The sequence below is a fragment of the Empidonax traillii genome, unplaced genomic scaffold, assembly GCF_003031625.1.
Source record: "Empidonax traillii isolate 1590-97213 ecotype Southwest subspecies unplaced genomic scaffold, ASM303162v1 scaffold19:size3308961, whole genome shotgun sequence".
Taxonomy (NCBI): domain Eukaryota; kingdom Metazoa; phylum Chordata; class Aves; order Passeriformes; family Tyrannidae; genus Empidonax; species Empidonax traillii.
The window spans coordinates 1,879,579-1,897,714 of NW_020955212.1; the positions used below are offsets into that span (position 1 = coordinate 1,879,579).

At 36.4% G+C, this 18,136-nt stretch overlaps 1 protein-coding gene across 1 annotated transcript in view; it reads left to right on the forward strand.

The window, feature by feature from the left end:
- OSBPL10 (oxysterol binding protein like 10) overlaps positions 1–18,136 on the forward strand; it is a 111,718-nt gene that overhangs the window by 28,234 nt on the left and 65,348 nt on the right. Inside the window, exons 2-4 of the mRNA XM_027897723.1 lie at positions 2,794–2,969; positions 4,725–4,804; positions 14,362–14,553. Of these exons, the coding sequence (XP_027753524.1) occupies positions 2,794–2,969; positions 4,725–4,804; positions 14,362–14,553 (448 nt within the window). The remainder of the gene's footprint in view (positions 1–2,793; positions 2,970–4,724; positions 4,805–14,361; positions 14,554–18,136) is intronic.

Below are 18,136 nucleotides of genomic sequence, written 5' to 3' on the forward strand. Positions count from 1 at the left end.
AACTCATGGGTGGCTTAGAAAATAACAATTCTGGTAGTGTCAGACTTGTAGTTTACTGAGTGTGATGTTTTCTCTTGTGATTGATATCAGCGGGTAATGCACCTGCATTTGTTAGGAGTGACAGAGTGGGAGTATCCTGGTGAATCCCAGGAGCTCGAGGGAAGCTGGGCCAGAGGAGCAGGAAGCCTCTAGTCTCTGAAGGGATTTGAATTTAAAGTGAGAAATCCATTGGCTTTTCTTTTGTGAAATAGCCTGCTTATTCTTTCCTGTAATTTTACATGTCTACTTTGACTTGTGCTTATGCAGTTAAAACTGCTTAAAATGTGTTAAAGTGGTAATTTTCTAGCTTACCTTTAAATGGACTCTTTTAATGACAACTAATTAAAAAAAAAAAGATGTTATTCCAATTTTGGAATAACAGAAAAATTTAACTGTCTTTTGAAAGTGTCTGTCAGTAACAGTTATTTCGTAATTTCTGTTTAACACTCATTTTTTGTGTGTTTAGTACATAACTCTGCTACTTCCTGCCTGACTGTTCTCTAAGGAGTACGTGTTTTCATTACTGTTAATCTGTAATTTAATTACAGAAATATGACATCCTAGGCAAAGGTGTGAGCAGGACCAGTAGAGAAATGCAGGATTAAGTGGCAAGATAAATCAGTTGTAGAGAAGCTAGTGCTGTTATTTCTCTGTAGGAAGAATAAATGACTTTTAGAACTGAAGTTAAAAGACATCCCTATCTTTTTGATACAGTTATACAGCACTTCTAAGAGGTGACATGTACTGTTCTCTTCTTTTCTGCTTTATATGTGTAATGCTTTTCCACCCTCAGTTAATGAAAGAATCTGGTCTCCATTTCTCCTGTGTTTTTGTGATGGTATGAACTGGGTCATCATTTGGTCTGTGATGCAAGGAAATGTTTCTGAAAGCTGCTTCTGTTTTTTCTATACCTTTATGTTCTCCCTCCCCATCTCCTTTGTACAAAGCCTTGCACTGCTTGCTTTGACATTTAATTCCTTATTCCTTCTCCTGGCTTTTTCTACCCTTTTAGCAGTTTTCAAAGTGCATTATCCCCCTGCCTCTCTTGTGAGGCTCTAGTTGTCTGTGCAGTTTGTTCCTGTCTATCTTTTTCTGTGATACTGCTGTGTGAAAGGTGAAGAGGGGAATTGCACATCAAACCATAACCCTTGAAAAGGAAATACTTGATTCTGTGTGATGTGAGCAGTGTCATGGCCGAGATGCCTGTGAGAAGTTCCTGGATCTTTTGGGACAAGAAAGAAGGCAGGATACTTGCTGAAGGGGATGTGAAGGCTTGTGAGAACTGGTTACAAGATTAGTGCTTGATTTCGGTTGGAAACGTTGAATGCTTTTACAGGTATCTGAGACATCATCACAAATACCGCACAAGGCCAGTGATAACATCCTGTTTTTTTTTGAGACTGTACACAAAATAGGTTGTGGTTGGCTAGAAGGTCCGGGTAACACTACTGCTCTAGCTGTGATAACAAGGGTGTGGAAGGATGCTGTCTCTGCATTTAGGAATTTGCAGAAGTCGCTGCTCTCGGTTGTCATTATGCTGGTAAAGGTATATTCTGTACTCGAATGGCTGGTTTCCTTCCCTGGGGTAGCTTTATGGCAATGCAAAGCCCATCTTTATGGAGCTTACAGTCACTCTGGGAGTGCTTTGCTGGTCTCACATGCAAAGATTTCTGAGCTGAAGTGCTCATGGTGTTTATATAACTTAATAGATTCTGTTCTAATAGACTCAGAGGAGCATTTTTCCCTAAATCCTTTGATCTTGATAGGAGAAGGAACAACTAATTTTCTTGCCTTTTTCTTTCCTTTTTTTTAGTTCTTTAGCTGTATTTCCTCCTTCTGTTAGTTGTAGAGCTCTAGTTCAGGAACCACAGTGGTGATTTCCAAGGTAGTACTCAATAAAAAATGGCCAAATAACGAAGGCTGAAATAAATTATTTGTACCTGAACAATAGAAGGACAATGAAATTATAAGACAAAATGCCACTTGGAAAAGAAAGTGAGTAAATTTTGGATATACAAAGCTACGGAAGTCTGAATAATCCCAGTTTCTGAAATGCTATGTACAAATTCAAATGACCTATGCTAATCTCATCTAGAGGAACAGTAGAAATAGCATGTGTTGAAAATGCCCATGTTAATGGCATTAGCCAGATTGTTAGGGGTGTTTTTTTAGAAGAAGCTGAGGCGGTAATCTGCATTCCTGTGATCTTCACTCCAGTTTGTTGAGGGCCGGTAGCTCCTTCATTTGAGCCAGGTGGTTAACTCTCCCTCCCCTTTTGGCAAAGAGTTAAAGTGTTAAATAATTGTTCTGTGTAATAGCATAGGTAATATCCACAGGGAAATGGAATTTAAGATCTGTGCTGTTGTGAAAAATAGGTTTAATTGTGGGGGAAAAAAAAAGGTACATTTCCAGTTCTTGAGACTGCCACACTTAAGTTTGAAATATCTTTTCTTTCATTTACTGCACTTAAGCAATGCAGTTAGTTTATTTTTTGTTTGTATGATCTTGCAGTCCTGGAACTTGGTTTAGTGAAATGCTTTGGGTTTTGAATAAAAGAATAGATCACATGCCCCTGAAAAATCAAGCCTAATGATCAAAATAACAGCACCTTATAAATTGGAGTTATTGCAAAAATTAGTTTAATCTCATTTGTTTATTTATGATCTTGATTTAAGATTAATCTGTGCTCTTCTTTGAGTAAATACATGAAAAACTTCAGCAGAAATACTATATAATTGTAATTTATTTCAACAGGTACTTTGTGCTGGACTTTGAGACGGGGATTCTACAGTATTTCGTGAATGAACAAAGTAAAAACCAGAAGCCAAGAGGAGCCTTGTCTTTAGCTGGAGCTATAATATCGCCCAGCGATGAAGTGCCACACATGTTGGTGGTCTACTCTGCTAATGGAGAGATGTATAAGTTAAAAGGTACAGTGCTGCTTAGAGGTACCAGCTGAGTTGTTCTTCTCTCCCTTTCCCGCTTCTGCATCTCTTCTCTCATATCTCATTTCTCTTTTACTTCCCTGTGCTGTCAGATAGTAGTGGTTATACACTATATCATTATGTACTGTATTATAGGACACAGTGGAAGAGTAATCTGGAGTTAAATACATATAACTTTACAATGTATAGGCTTTCAGGGCTGGAAGATGCCTCGTGGTGCTTTCTGTAATCTGTTGCTGTGGCATTTTGATTGAATGGTGTGCCTTATTTGCTTCTAAAGGAAGAAAACACTCCTTTTGTTGCTGTCCACAACATAACATTTAATTTCTCGTATTGTTCTCCTCTGCTACAGTCCTGCAGATAATGTGCAATAATAAATCTGACGATGGGTCAGAGAAGGGAAAATTGTTAATGGGAGGCTGTTAAGATATTATGTGCTTATCAGTCTTGCAGTAATTGAATGCACCTGTAACATAAAATCTTCTCATTCTCCCAAATATAGGAAAGAAAACAGAGGGTATGTAGGAGTTACTCTGGAATACTAAAAAAAAAAAAGGGGAGAGGCAATGTTCTGATTCTTAAGATATTTTCAGTATGGTTAATTGATCATTATGCTTTTATATCAAACTAATTTATAAAAAATAACATGTTATTAAAAAAAGTGACGTGTAATACAGTGTAACAAAGGTATTCTTAGTTTTATTCTGACTGGAGTTTATCAGTTGTCTAGTGGGACTGAGCATGCAGAAGTCCTCTGTGGTACAGTGTGTTGCCACTTTATGCATAGAACTGAGACGCAGGAACAACCAGGGAGCATTTCTGTTAAAAAATGTTGGAATTTGCACAGCTAGAAGTCATGAACACTTCCATGATTTTCATTATCATGCTTTTCCAAACCCTTGAGATTATCAAATGCTTACAATGTGCTGCTTTTAATTTAATGAGGTCTATGAATTTGTTTCTAATTAGGAAATAATTTCTATGCTGAGTCAATAATCATTGAGATACTTAATAGCAGAGGAAGTAAGAGAAAATATTTACTGAAATTATCAAGTCTGTATTGCCATTCTTAATCAGGATTACTGTAGTAGTGGTTTGTTTAAGACAAAACCAAATCTCTCTCCTAAAAAGACTTACTAATATTACACAGAAGACACCTGATACAAACTGCAGACAAACTTCAATAATTTTTAAAGTTGTTTTTTAAAGATGTAAAGGGAAAATTGTGATTTTCATTCTTGTGTCTTTAAGTTGCATGTGAATGACACAGGTTTTGAGAGAGATTTAGTTGAACTCTATTAAAAGAGAAGTACTTGACTGTCTGGGGAACTGGTAGCTTGTCTGGTAGCTTAATGACAGTCGGAGTGTGGAGCTTTTACTGATTTAAATACTGTGGTGTGGCCCTTGTCCTTCACAAAAAGAGACAAGTAAAACAAAAGTGGATGAAAAAATCTAAACCAAGAAAGTAATCTAGAGGTAGTTCTGCTTTTACTAGGGGGAGATAACTGTAAAGAAGACTTGTAGGTTCATCTCTTCCACCTGGCCACAGCCTCTTAAGTTCAGGCTTGGATGTCTTGTATTGAAAAACCTGAGCATAGTTAAGTAGCATAAGTTAGCATTTATACTGCATTCTAATCAATAAATAATCTTTAGCCCCTCTGCCCTGCTCCATCACTTCTTGTGCTAAAAAAGAGTATTGATTTATGTGTGATCCCCTGCATTTTCTTGTTTCTATTTTAGCTGCTGATGCAAAGGAGAAACAATACTGGATAACTCAGCTTCGATCCTGTGCCAAACATCACAAGGAAGGTAATTCTAAGGTAAATACTTGAGAGGAAGAAGTAACTATTATGTTTTAAAGTGGTGTAGGCGAAGAATAGCATGATCTGGATGCGGTAGTTAATGAGTTCATATTTTAGAGGGTTTTAAATAAAAGCAAGTTGTCTTTTGTCACTAACTGGAGCAGACTTAAGTTAGTTGGGCAATCTTAATAAGTAAGCATTGTCCTGTTTATGAGAAATTAATGAAGGGATGGTTAATTCAGTGGCTGGATAAACAGTTTATTAATAAATACCTATGTGATGTCCTGATTAGTATTTAAAAGTATTAACTGGTATTAGTTTTATTTAATTTTATAAGGTTTAGTGACTTTTATTATTGAAGCTTTAGATAGATGTTAGCCGTGGTCAATCTTTGTTTTCTTCACTAAATCTGAAAGAGATCATCATATGATGCTGGTTTTGGTGTTCACATGAAGTCTCACACACACAAATTCCTGTTCTCCAGTCCTTGAAGCATTTCTGTTGATATGAGAGTGAAAATGATTGCTTTTCTCATGAGTAATTGTTTGGTATATTAAGAAGAAAAATGCATATAACAGCAAGTTGAAAGGATTTCTCCCTGTTCCAAGATGTTGAGAATATCAGTGTTATGTTAGCTTCAGTCAAAGTTGTGATCCTGAGTATCTTTGAAAGCTGGACTTTGAGAAGATGAAGGGGATTTTGAGTAAACTGCCATTTATTGAAGTGAGTGAAGTCAAGTCAACCTTTTGTTGTTCCTTTTGAGTGATGTGGACCTGTCAGGAAGCAATTGTGGTATAAGTGAAACCATTTTGAAGGAGACTTTAATACCTTGAGTGTTTCAGTACTTTTAAAATTCTTAATGCATGGCAATTCCAATATGGTTTTTATATAGGTGTGGCCCAGTACTACACAGAAAGATGCAGCTCTTGGGATACTCTTACAGTTGCTGTTGATTTGCAGCTCCTGTGCTAGATAGAGATGGTAACTTTTTATACTCAGTTGCCATCAACAAATTATTCCTCAGTAAGTAAGTTGTCTGGTGACTTCTTGAACCCATTTAAATGTTTAGCATCTGCAGTGTACTGTAATGAGGTATTAGAACTGCTGTTCAGTATATATATCGGAGACTTGTGTAATGACATACTGATTCTTCTGCTCTCTATTAATTTCTGTAATATTAATACTGGGTTTGTTTTTATCCTTTTGCCTGCTCCTAAAAAATAATTCTGTAGAGGTGTCTATTTTAGCAGCACAGTCTCATTCTAGAATGGCAATAATTGAGTTGAAGCTGATCTATGTGTAAGTGAAGTTTGGATCATTTTTCCTCCTTAGGTAAAAACCATTGCACTTAGTAATAATTTACGTTAAGAATTTTTCATACTACCTGTCCATGTTGAGCTCTTACAGTAGTAGTATCTGCATATTTTGATGTGTTCTAAATTAGTATGTCAAGAGAAAAATCTTGATGTCATAACAGTGAAAATAAGTAGCAATTAGTAGTGGAAGCAAATAGAATTTTAGAAATTATCAGGAAATGAACAGGGAACAAAAGGGATAATACTTAGATTGTTCTAACTCTGTCAAATACTTGTCATGAATACTTTTATCAGTCCCCTTCCATTTCTGAAATGGAAAGTTGTAGTGAGGGAAAGTACTTTTCATCACATTTATTATTCTTCTGTACAGGATGAACTATGTGATGAAATTTGACTTCATTATACTCTTTTTTTTCCAATGATGGGAATGGAAAGGGCAAATCAGGGAAGTATAGTGTTAGTAAGTGCTCTTATTAGTATTTCCTAGCTGCTAATAATAATGTCAGTATGGGGAACCTCAAAGAGAAGGAGCTAAAAAAAAGGTTCAGAATAAAAGGAGATGAATGAAAACTGGAGATTATTTTGGGATGCTTTGCATGCCAGAATTGTATATAGATTTGAAAAGCATTTGAAAGACAAAATGTTTTTCAAGAGTCTTGACTAAATGAGTGGGAGGCTATTCAATGAAATACAAAGACAGCATCTGTCACAGAAGGTCTAAGACACAACTTTTAGAAACAGGAAGGGCTTATAATGGGGAGCATCTCTCTGGACTACTTCTTGTACTCTTGCATAGGGACCTGCAGCTGCTGTGATTTTTTTTTTCTGGTTCATAGGCTCATTGTCCAAGAAGATAAAAGGAGTTCCTTGACTGAGGGGTGGTGGACATATATAACTGAGGAACTAAATGAAAGATTATTTTAGGCAGCAGGAAGAGGGTTCTTGTATTTTTCTTAGAAGACTGATGAGTTTGAGAAACTTGGCATAGGAAGCTGGAGTGTAGATGCGTTTTGGTTGACGGATGTGTTTTGGTACAGATACATTTTAATTGGCTTGAATCTGCTGAGTATAAAATAGAAATGTTGAAGAAAACTAAAATATATTTCTTAGTTCTGTGTTGCAAATCTATATCTAAAATCAGGTTAGGTCACTTTTCACTTGATATGTTTGTTAGTGAAACAGTCCTTATTTTCTACTATTGTAAGCCACAGAGCAAACAGAAAAATTATATATTCTGTATTTTTAAATGTCCAGAAAATAAAATGCTACTTTATATAAATTTTAGCCACCTTGCTGTTTGTTTTGTGTTGGGTTTAGGAACTGGAATTACATCAAAAAGTCTGTAATGACACAGAGAAGGGTACATGTTTGACTTCCTTTTGCATGATTGAGGACTTACCAAAAAATCTTTTGGTTTTTGTTAAAATAGCTCTACCATTGACAGGAATGTCGTGATTTGACTGGCAGCAGCGCTGGATCTCCTTAGTACTCCCATTATCTTCAATATGCTAGCTAATGACTTGTTGTCCTTGCTGTTGTTAAAGGTTCATCTGGGGACTGGAGTGGTAGAGGAAATTAAACACAGCAGTGATTTAAAAAAAAAAAAAAAGGAAAAAAAGGTTGTATACTAATGACAACATTTAGTTGCGTCCTAATGATTGGTCCAAAGGTGAGCTATACAGCTAACAAGTGCATGTAACACAAGCTGAGTCTGTGACTTTGTTTTAAATAAATTTTACATCTTGATGGTAAAAAAAGCAGTAAAAGGATAGTGTTCTCTGGCAAATAATTCCCATGTTGTCAGATAGTCTTAATGTTCTTGGTATTCCCATACAAGTCTCATTTCACTTAATTACAGATTGCTCAACCTCCACAGGCGCCAAATCACACTGTATTGGAAGAAATCTTGTATCTTTGGCTAGGGTTGCTGGTTTTTTTTAGACTATTCTAAGTGAATATTTTGTACAAGTTTTAATTAAAGCATTAGTCAAATTTGAATTCAGTGATGTAAAATGCTTTCAAGAAGGAGTAGGCTCATGCATAATTTCTGTGGTAACTTCCAAGAATAATTTTGTATCCATAAATTGTCAGAAGCTTGTTAGTTCATCTGTTTCATACCTCTTTTTTCTTGACTATATAATGATGGTGGCTGTAAAAGCACTACTAAAAACAAACACACAGGTTTTTATACCAGCTCTTAATTCCAGCATGTGGATCAGCTGCTGGATTTGCATATAACCCTTTTATAACTCAGTGTATCAGAAACGTGACAGGCAACAGAAGCCTTTATCTTGTGAAGTAGCTTCTGTCTTAAATTGTGCTCAGGTGGTAACTTTCAGCTTATATCGGTGCTAGAATAAGGAGATAGACTCTCCCTTTTTCCATCTTCTGGTTTGGAGCTGCACAGTGAGCTAGCTGTTAGAAATTGGATAGTGTGGATTCATTTTTAAGCTGAACTCATTTGCTGACTCCCTGCAGCTGTAAAAGCTGCAGCCCAATTCCCTTCCTTCTGCTGCCACCCTTTCTGTGGGCTTTGTTATGTTTCTGTGTCTGTGTTGGTTTGGGCATCAGAAACAGAAAAAATGGCATCCTACTAAAAAGGACTTAGCTCTCTGACCAGCTCTGACCAGGGGAATGTGTCTCTCCATCTCTGGTTCTCTACTGGTTTAACTCCCTCGAGTGGCTCTCCATGAGGTCTAATGGACCTCAGAGCCAGCACAGAAAAATGGTGGAGAAAAAGGACCAAACGTGCCCCTTTAAGTGACAACTGTGGTAGAAGTTAAGCTGTAATGTGTAACAGCACCTGCAGTAATGTCTGAATGTTTGAGGTTAACTTTTATCAAATCCTTATGGGGCAGATGTGTAATTTTTCTTAACAGATGGAAGAATGGTTATCATAGATCTTAGGTTTCTATTGGGTTTCTTCTTGCCTTATTAATGAATGGCCGCAGAGATACTTTCACATTTCTAAGTGGATTATTGACTGGGTATTTTTAACATTTGCGTGATAACTGTTTTCATAAAGCTACATTAGTGAAAATTTCCAGACTCTGAGAGTGTTACTTGGTTCTTCCGTGCACATCAAACCTCTTTTCCTTTTGATCTTCACTCTGTTGCTATACTTGTCTGCTTCCTCTTCTCATCACTGACCTATAGAAGTCAACTAAAGAATGGCACTTCTAATTAAAGCATGCTTTGAAATTCTTACAGTTGTGAGGCTGAGAAGGAAGCAGCGCTTGGCTGTAGATAGGTGTGTATTTGAGATCTTTTTTTCTCCCTTTGGAAGCTGCATGAAGATAAGAGTTACTCACAGATCTCTGCTTCTAAAATCCTTCTACAGAAATGGAAGAAAATCTATTTAGGACTGAACATGTGCTTGCTCAAATGATTCTTGATGAAGAAAAGTTTTATGATGGAATTATTATCATAGTCTCTTGGTGAAAAAGAGATTGCCTTACTGAAGATGATTAAGCACAAGACTATTCAGTCAGAAGAGTTAGTACCATAGATGGTGCTTGACAGAAATGTGCAAAACATGTAAGCTGGTCCCTTTGCAGTGCTGAAGTTTGGATGTTGTGTAGATTCAGTCATTTGCATTTTAATATTTGTGAATGATTATAATGTAAATGAAACAGAACTCTGTCTGTATTTGTCTTTTATCAGTGTTTGTTTACTTAGGGTGCAGTAGATGGGAATTAAAATACTGAATGGTGGTGTCTCAAAATTGTAATTACTTTTTGATAGTGTGTGACTTCTCATAGCTCTAAAGCTGCATGCAGGGATTGGCTCTGTGCTGTGTATATGCAGAGGAGTAGAGGAATGTCATTTCAGTATTTATTATTCTGAGGAAAACATCTGTGGCACAGTGCCTGTGAAAATGATGATTATCAACCATAAAGAGATATGACAGTTCACTTCAGAAATTATTCTATTGATCTCTGCAACATTGCATTTACTTTCCAAAATAAACAAAATTGTTTGCTTCTGGGAAATGGTGAAAAATGCTTCAGCTTCTTTGGAAACAAGAAGGGCAGTCTCTAGGGAAAATGAATCATGAAAATAGTACAGTTATTTTAATTGTTAGGATTTTTGATATCCTAGTGGAAGCCTTTAATATCTGCTTTTTCATCTGAGGGGTGGACAGTCCACTAAAATAAAAATCTTAACCCAAATCTATGTTAACTAAGCATACTTTAGCTAACTTTAGGTCATAAAACCAAGATGAACACATGTTACAAATTAATCTTTTATTAACTTTTTTATTATTCTTTTATTGGTTTCATTTTATTAGCAGGCAAACTGTTAGAGCAATAGTAAAGTGTAGCCTCAGGGAAGAATATTTGTAATCCTTTTGGGATGCTTCATCCTGTGGATTTCTTGACTCATTATTGGAACCATGCATTACTAATTGTTGAAGAGCTTATGTCTTCCTTTCATCAGCCTTTTCTCTATCTTTTTATTTATTTATTTATTTGCAAGCCAGAAAGCAGTGAGACCAAAGAAAATGATATATGATAATGATTGAAGAACCAGATCAGTCATACAAGCAACGCTAGGGGGAAGAGCAGGGGATTAGGAATAAAGATCCGTCGGTTACTGGCATTGGTTTGATTTCCTGCGAGAGTGACTTTGATGACTCTTGTAGTGTGATGTGTAATTAGAGTGTTTTTAGCAGTGGAAAACTTCACATAAGTTTGAACATTTTAACAAAAATGGAAATTTTGATTTTTGCGCAGCTGTGTGTCAGTGCAGAAGGGATGCTTGTCATTCCGTGTGTCTAAATTCTGCAAAAGACGAGTCAAGTATTTGGCTGAGACATAGGTGTTGACAACGTGCTGTAAAAATTCAAAACTGCCTAAGGGGCTGAGTGTGCAGTTCTTGGAGAGTCTTCTTCTGACAATGACAGGAAGAAGCTGTCAGAAGGAATTGGATGCCGCCCCCGTCTCCTTGGACCGAGCAGGCACAGTGCTCTGCTCCTGTTCTCCGTGGCAATGCAGGAGGGGAGTCCAAATTCAGACTCTTTTGAGTGGTTGTAAAAACTGCCTCCTGCAGACATTCACCTGCACTTTATGTGTGACTGCTTTTGTAATTTGGAAATTTTTGCAGTTATCATTGGGGTCTTACCTAGAGGTAGTTTCATGGGTAGCCAGAGGTTCTGGTGCTGAGCTCATCTGAGGTTTGTGTGATAGATGTCCTCTAGAAAATAATCCCAAATTAGATGATAGAAGATTTGTGTTGAGGGCTGTTGGTTGGAGATGTTGGGTCACTAGATGGATGAGGGGTATAAAGGGACAGAAAACAAGGAGGTGAGGAAAACTCGCTTATAGACCTGTGTGAACTGATCACAGACCAATGTATTTGACTCTGATACTTGGCACAGAGGCCAAATGCCTTTGCAGAACTTAATGAAAAGCCATCTTAAATGCACTGTGGTCCCTCAGACTGTTTATTCTGCCTCTAGTCTCAGTTTATGAGTGTCGATGATTGCTGTAGCCCAGTGAGTTGTGATATGAACTAGAGAAAATTTTGTATGGAAAAAAAAAAGCTAATTGGGATTAAGAGACTCCCAAAATGATGAGCATATCTATTTTTTGGAAATGTGTTCATTAATTGTGATCCAAAACCAGTTTAAAAAATTGCAGCTAGCTAGCAGCTTTTTTACTAATAGTTCACTATCAAATTTATGACTCCCAAACCTAAGTGGGGTTTGTTGAAAGGCATATCACGTTAGTTGACATGGGACAAAATGTGTGGTGTGAGCTGCAGTAAAGGTGTCTGTTGTGATCCATGGGTCAACTGCAGATAGTTCACTGCAGTTTGAAATACTGTCTTGAGGAAAAATAGCATTGCATTGCCAAATAATATCATTGATATAGATATTGGCTTTAGAATATTTGTGCATTTCAATTTATGAACATATCTCTCGGAGTGTGCATGTTAAATGAGATTGTTTTGGCAGCTGCTTTTTTTTGAAAGCTGACTGTTTCCTAGAATTCTTTCCTGAGTCTGTATTTAAGCTGAAACAGTGCCTGGATTTTTCTGTATTAGTTGTGTGATACTTTTGTTATCTGCAGATCTAAAAGTCTCCCCCGGGAAAATCAAAACATAATAAAACTTCACTTCTCACAGAATATTGATTTTCTTTTAAGCAAAACTAATGGCTAAACTCACCATTTTACATTGCTGCTGTTTATCATAGTTTTAGGATCTGTTCAGCTATATGAAAGTAGCAGCCATGTATTTTTAATATTGTGATTCCATGATAGTAGAATGTCAGTGATTCTCAAAAGATTTAATTTTAAAAACCAAATAACTTTTTATTAATCTGGAAGAGAAGTTGATTTTAAGATGAAAAAAATGAAGTTATGTTTTTCTTTCTTTGCACCCTAAATTTAATTTTGAAGTATTCTGATCATAGTCAGTTTAAAAAACAAACATCAGTAAAGTATATTCTGCTATTATATACTAGGAATACCCTTTTTCTGTGAAACTTGTATTTAAAAAGGAAGTTCAGTCACACCCAGTTTCCCTCATCCCATTGTTTCTTCCAAATACCTTTTCCTCTGGCTCGTATTTTAATTGTAGTTATGTCTAAGCAATGCTCTTTCAAATGGAAGATAAATTATAAACCTGGCAACCTTCTGTGCCCTTCTGACAAATTACAGCCCGTGCTGCTTTTTTGCCTTAGCATCAAATCCAGTTTTAATGCAACTGTGATTTATCATCCAGGATGGATAATTTTTGAACAGATGCTTATTATTATAATCTTATTGGCCACAGTAGCAAAGAATATATTAATTTCAAAACCAGTCAGACCGTTATTCTTGGAAGCGTTTGTAAAATGTTAAGTCCAGATCAATGGAATAACATTTTTTTCTGTGAGATTAGCAACTCTTTGCACAATAAGAATGTGGTAGCCCATTTTTTTAAACCTTCAGATATCTCAGAAAATCTAAAGTCTAGTTTTGTATGGGGGTGGCAGAGGGATTTTGTAACTCTTTTTTCTCTTCCTCCTTGGCAGTGCCAAATAATCTGTCTTGTCCTTTACAGACAGTGTAGAGGTAACATGAGACCTGACTTTAATTCCACCTGCCCACCTTAGATTTAAAGTCTTTCAATGGAATTACCACCAAATCGTGAAAATTGACCCGTAAGGGATAAGAAGAGAGATTTGTACCCAAGGAATACGTTTGTGCACTTGCCGGCAGATCTCATGTTGATGATAACTGGCTCAGCAATGTTGTAGGCTGCCATCATTACTTGTGCAAGGTTTGTAGGAGAGGTGAAATGGTGTTTCACCCATGAGGCTTTAGATTTACTTCACTGTCTTAAAGTGCTACTAAATGTCTAAACTGATATGTGTTTGGTAAGGTGAAAGTTACTCTGTTTGAGTTTTAACTTCACAGATGTGATCAACAGTTCAAATAGAAGCGAAAAGCTCTTTTATATTGCACTTTTATATATGATGTCCCATGTTGCTCTAGTGCCCATCTGTGCTTGATTGAGGATTACTGTCCTATAGACCTCCAGGAAAACTTGTGTTTGAGGTCTGCAGAGAACAAACTGAGATAGCAACACTGAAAAACAGATAACAAAGAAAGTTCTTGAATGTGCTGATTGATTTTTATAGGTTGTATGTTAAAAGTATTCATACTACAGATACTGTTGGAGATTTATTTCTGAACTTTTTTGTATATAGGGTTTATCCCAAGCTTACTCCAAAATGTGTTGGTGTTTTTAAGCTATTTTTTGTTGAAAATGTTAATGTTTAATCGTTGTGCCTTGCCAGAATTCCACCTCTGATGTCAAAAACAACAAACATTCCACTGTTTCAGATGTTCATCAGATGAAAGCCTTAAAATTTTTTCTTCCTTGCTATTCGCAACAGTTTGATGAATTGTAGGTCAGTGTTTTCATAAAAAATATTTGTGCTGGCATTGTTAGTACTGCCTGCAAAATCCTTCCTGAGCTTTCCTAAAAAGCAGGATTGTAAGAACTTAGTGTCATGTTATTATGTAAGAATTTGTGAAGTTTTTTTGTGAAGGCCAATTTCAGGCAAGCCAAGAAACAAAGGCAATAGCTCTGATGTTTCCAAGAACATCTCTGCTGAGCAATGCAGATGGTTCAGAAAGAATAAAGCAGTTACACCTCCAGATTTAGATTTGTGAGGAAAGTACAGCAACACAGATCTGTAGCCTGAATTGTACATTATTACTTGTGTAAAGGTTGGTAATGTTACCATCCCATTGCTTGTTCTAGAACATTTCATCGTCACGAAGTAGAAGCTCATCTCTGCTGCCTCCTGGAACAGTTAATTCTGCATCTCCCAGTGGCCAGAAACACATGAGTCAAAGTGGGCCAACCGTTGTCACCATCACACATCACAAATCACCTGCAGCCGCTCGAAGAGCAAAGAGCCAGCGATCTGGTCAACTCAATGAAGTCAGAGAGGTAAGAGAGAAAAATCTGCTGTTTGGCTATAACTCTGAAGTGCTTGCTTTGCTTTAGAGTAAGAAATGGAGTCTGACAAGTCAACGATTCTGTTTCCTACGTCGTTTGATTGCATCGTTTTGATCCCTTCCCCCCAGCAAGAGGTGACCTTTAGTTCTGGTTCAGCTTCACATCAGGTGTATCCAGACTTCTTAATGCTGATGTTAAAATCAGTATGCACACATGTTTAAAAAATGAAGTAGATTGGCTACAGCTCCCAGACTTCGCAGTAGTGTTGCGCTACTGGAGGAGCATCTCTTTGAAGCTGCGTGCAGCAAAACCTTTCAGATTGGAAAGCGGGCCCTGAAGCATTTAAATATAAGTGGAAAAAAGTACTGTAAGTCTGATGAATGTGTGTGAACGAAGGCATAGTTTCCCACACTCAGCAGTTTGTTCCTATATGCCTGTAGTCTTAACTTTATTGTCAAGTTTATATTGCTGGTCTTGTGATGGAGGAATGCTTTGTCTGTATCAAATGCACAAAAACCAAACAGGAAAACATGTTTATTTCAAAGCTTTACCAGTGTTTTAAGAAGTATAACTTTATACCAATTTAAATCTGTCTTCCAGACAACAAAAATAGTACAGAGTTTTAAGCTTAAATAGTATGGAAGATTTTCACAGAACTCACTTTCGTCTTTCATTCCTTATTATTTTTTTGTTTGTCTTTCATGTTAAGAATTTGAATAAATTCTTGGTGTGTGCTCATAATGAAGACTGAAATCGTGCATCCTGATGAAGAATGCTTGTTTTTATTCTCGTTAACATTAAAAGTGAAGAGCTCATTATCTGGATGTCACCCACATTTTCTTTCCATTATAAAATACGCACATCTCTTTGTTTTTAAATGAAAGTATCCTGCCTTTGTCTACCAGTCATCTCCCCCAAGTTATTTCTAGCATACTAAGTGTATTTGCTCTCAGGCTGTATTCAGAGCGCACCTTAAACCTATTAATAAAATAAACAGTGGGAGCTGTTGCAGCTTTGTCAAATGAAGCTGTGTAAGACTGAAGGGAACTGAAAAGAGAGTGTTAATATATGTGCTGATCATAATAAGTTGGGAAGGGAAAAAGTAATTTACAGAGAACTACACTTAGGAGAAATAAATACTAACCTATAATAAAACAATGAATAAGTGGCCAGGTATCATCCCGTTAGAAAACGCTTGTGCAGTGCTGACTTATCTGCTTGCAGTGTATTGCAATGTGATGTCATTCCAAAAAGGTAAATATTACAGGGCTTTAATCTCTAATGATGGAAGGTAATTATTTTGTTCTGCTTGATATGAGTGATATTTCACATGCAGCACCAATTCCTGTTGGAGGGCTGCAATTGAAAAAAAAACAAATCTTAGGTATTGAAGGTGCCATAATGGTTGAAGGTGAAAAGAAATGAGTGCTTTTCAGGGAGTGGAAAATTGTACTACGATAAACGATGCATAAGAAAATTTTGTAGGGCAATATGTGAAGTTTACCTTTTTGTGTGTTGGATATTTTTTCTGTGGTGTGCTACTTTTTAAAGAAGAGCATAACAGTGTAAAAATCAGACCTTCCCCCCTCTTTTCCAGTCTTCTGTGAAAAGCGGCTGCTTGACTGCTTGATGTTATTTCCATCTTGTGAAGGAATAAGTGTGATTTTTCCAGATTAAGGAAGTAGATTTTATTTCAATGGCATGCTCTGTGCATTTCCTTCCCCCCCTTTTTCTGGAGTGAATGCGATAGACTTGGGTATGTGTTACCTGCTTTTTAATGGAATATTCATGTTCCTTATTTGAGTCAATTGGTGACTCTTGTATGTACCCTCGTGTGTTAAATTTATCAGTAAAGAGGTGGGTCCAGAGTCCTTTGCTTAAAGTGCACTTAAATCAGTTGTAGTCCTGTTTTTTAACCTGAAGTGAGGAGAAATAAAAACTAAAAGTACAAAAAGGTAGAGTCAATCCCCTCCTCAACACCCAAATCTTTGCTTTTCATTTGAAAGTTGTTTGGTATGATTTGGATGAAGGGAAGAGACTGCAAAAGGATTATGGATTGGTGTTAGTGTTCCCCTGATAGAATGAAGTCATTAAAGCATTGACATGCAAATAAGCTTTCTTTTATGATACTATAAATAGGACTATGCTAACTGATTTAAATCTTGTAAAATACAGTAGTCAAATCAATGGAAAGAGTTGATACACTTTGGAAAATCAGAGGAAGCATGTGTGTTTCAATTTTTTCTTTCATAGTAAGAATAAACAACACATTGTTTCTTTCTGTGATCTGTTCTGGCTGATTTAATTTTATTTTTAACAGCGTAGAGAATTTTAGTGTAAAACAAATTGTAGCAAAGATGTCTGTTTAGCACCAAACTATCATGCAGAATTATCTAAATGTAGTAAATGCAACTGTGTAAGGCTGCAAAATGACACATGTAATAAGTGTTTCTGTTGAGAAATTAGAATTTTACCTTTTCTCAATATTTTGGTAAGTTAAAATTGAGCATAAATATGGAGCTTTTGGCTGCTATAAAAAAATATGTGTTTTAATATTCAAACTACTTTTGTGTGGTGCTGAATTGAAAATTATCTCAGGAGCATTGTATTGTAAATTCTTTGCTGTTTAAAATAATATTGTTCTCTTAAATCAGGTTTTTGCTTATATTAATGTGATGTTTAAAGTCTGGTCCATACTGATATATGGAATGTTACATCAAAACTAAATTTCAGTGTACATTAATTTTGGGAGAGCTGATCTGCAACATGTTGTACTTTATGCAGAATTATTAGAGATCCTACCTCTTTATTTGGACCATAAATTAGCATTAAAGCAGTGCTTTCAACTAATTTTTTAGTAGGTGATTTTATGGTAACCTAAGTCTCTGTGGTCTTAAAATTGAATTCTGTTTTTTAAACCATGCATATTATTATCCTCTTAGAAATTTATGATAAGAGTTATGCTTTCAGATTTCTTTACTATAGGCTGTTAAAATTAACTGGAACATTAAGCCAATCTTCCACATCACACTTCTTATTAAATGTTAACTGTCACTGCACTAAATAATAGTGGCACACTTCATCTTGATATGGTGTTTATTTTGGCTGAGGGTGTCTGACTATTGTATGACCTCTGCCAGTGTTACCATTGTTGTTAAAGAACCAGGAATTGCAGTGTGTGAAGATTTTGTAGCAACTTGTATTAATTATTTACAGAACTCTGGAGCAATTAAGTGGAGTTAACTAAAAGAAGTCCAGAGAAACATTTCTTCCCACAATTTTAAAAAGTCAATGAAGGAATTTCTGATCCCTTTGAAATGTGGTATGACATCTATTTTATGTGACAGTGGGCAGTTCCAGAACCTGACAGTCCTACTGCTTCTTGAATGTCCTTTTCCATATATAAATATGGTTACCATTTGATTCCTGCAGGAATTACGCAGCCAGGTGATAGTTCTTTGCTTCCTCCCTTACAACGTAGGAAAATCCAGGACTTGCACCTAGGGCTTCCTGGAGTGAGGTTCACCAGCGATTTTGTGTGGGCTGCAAGTGTCCAGCTTTATGTGGTTACTAG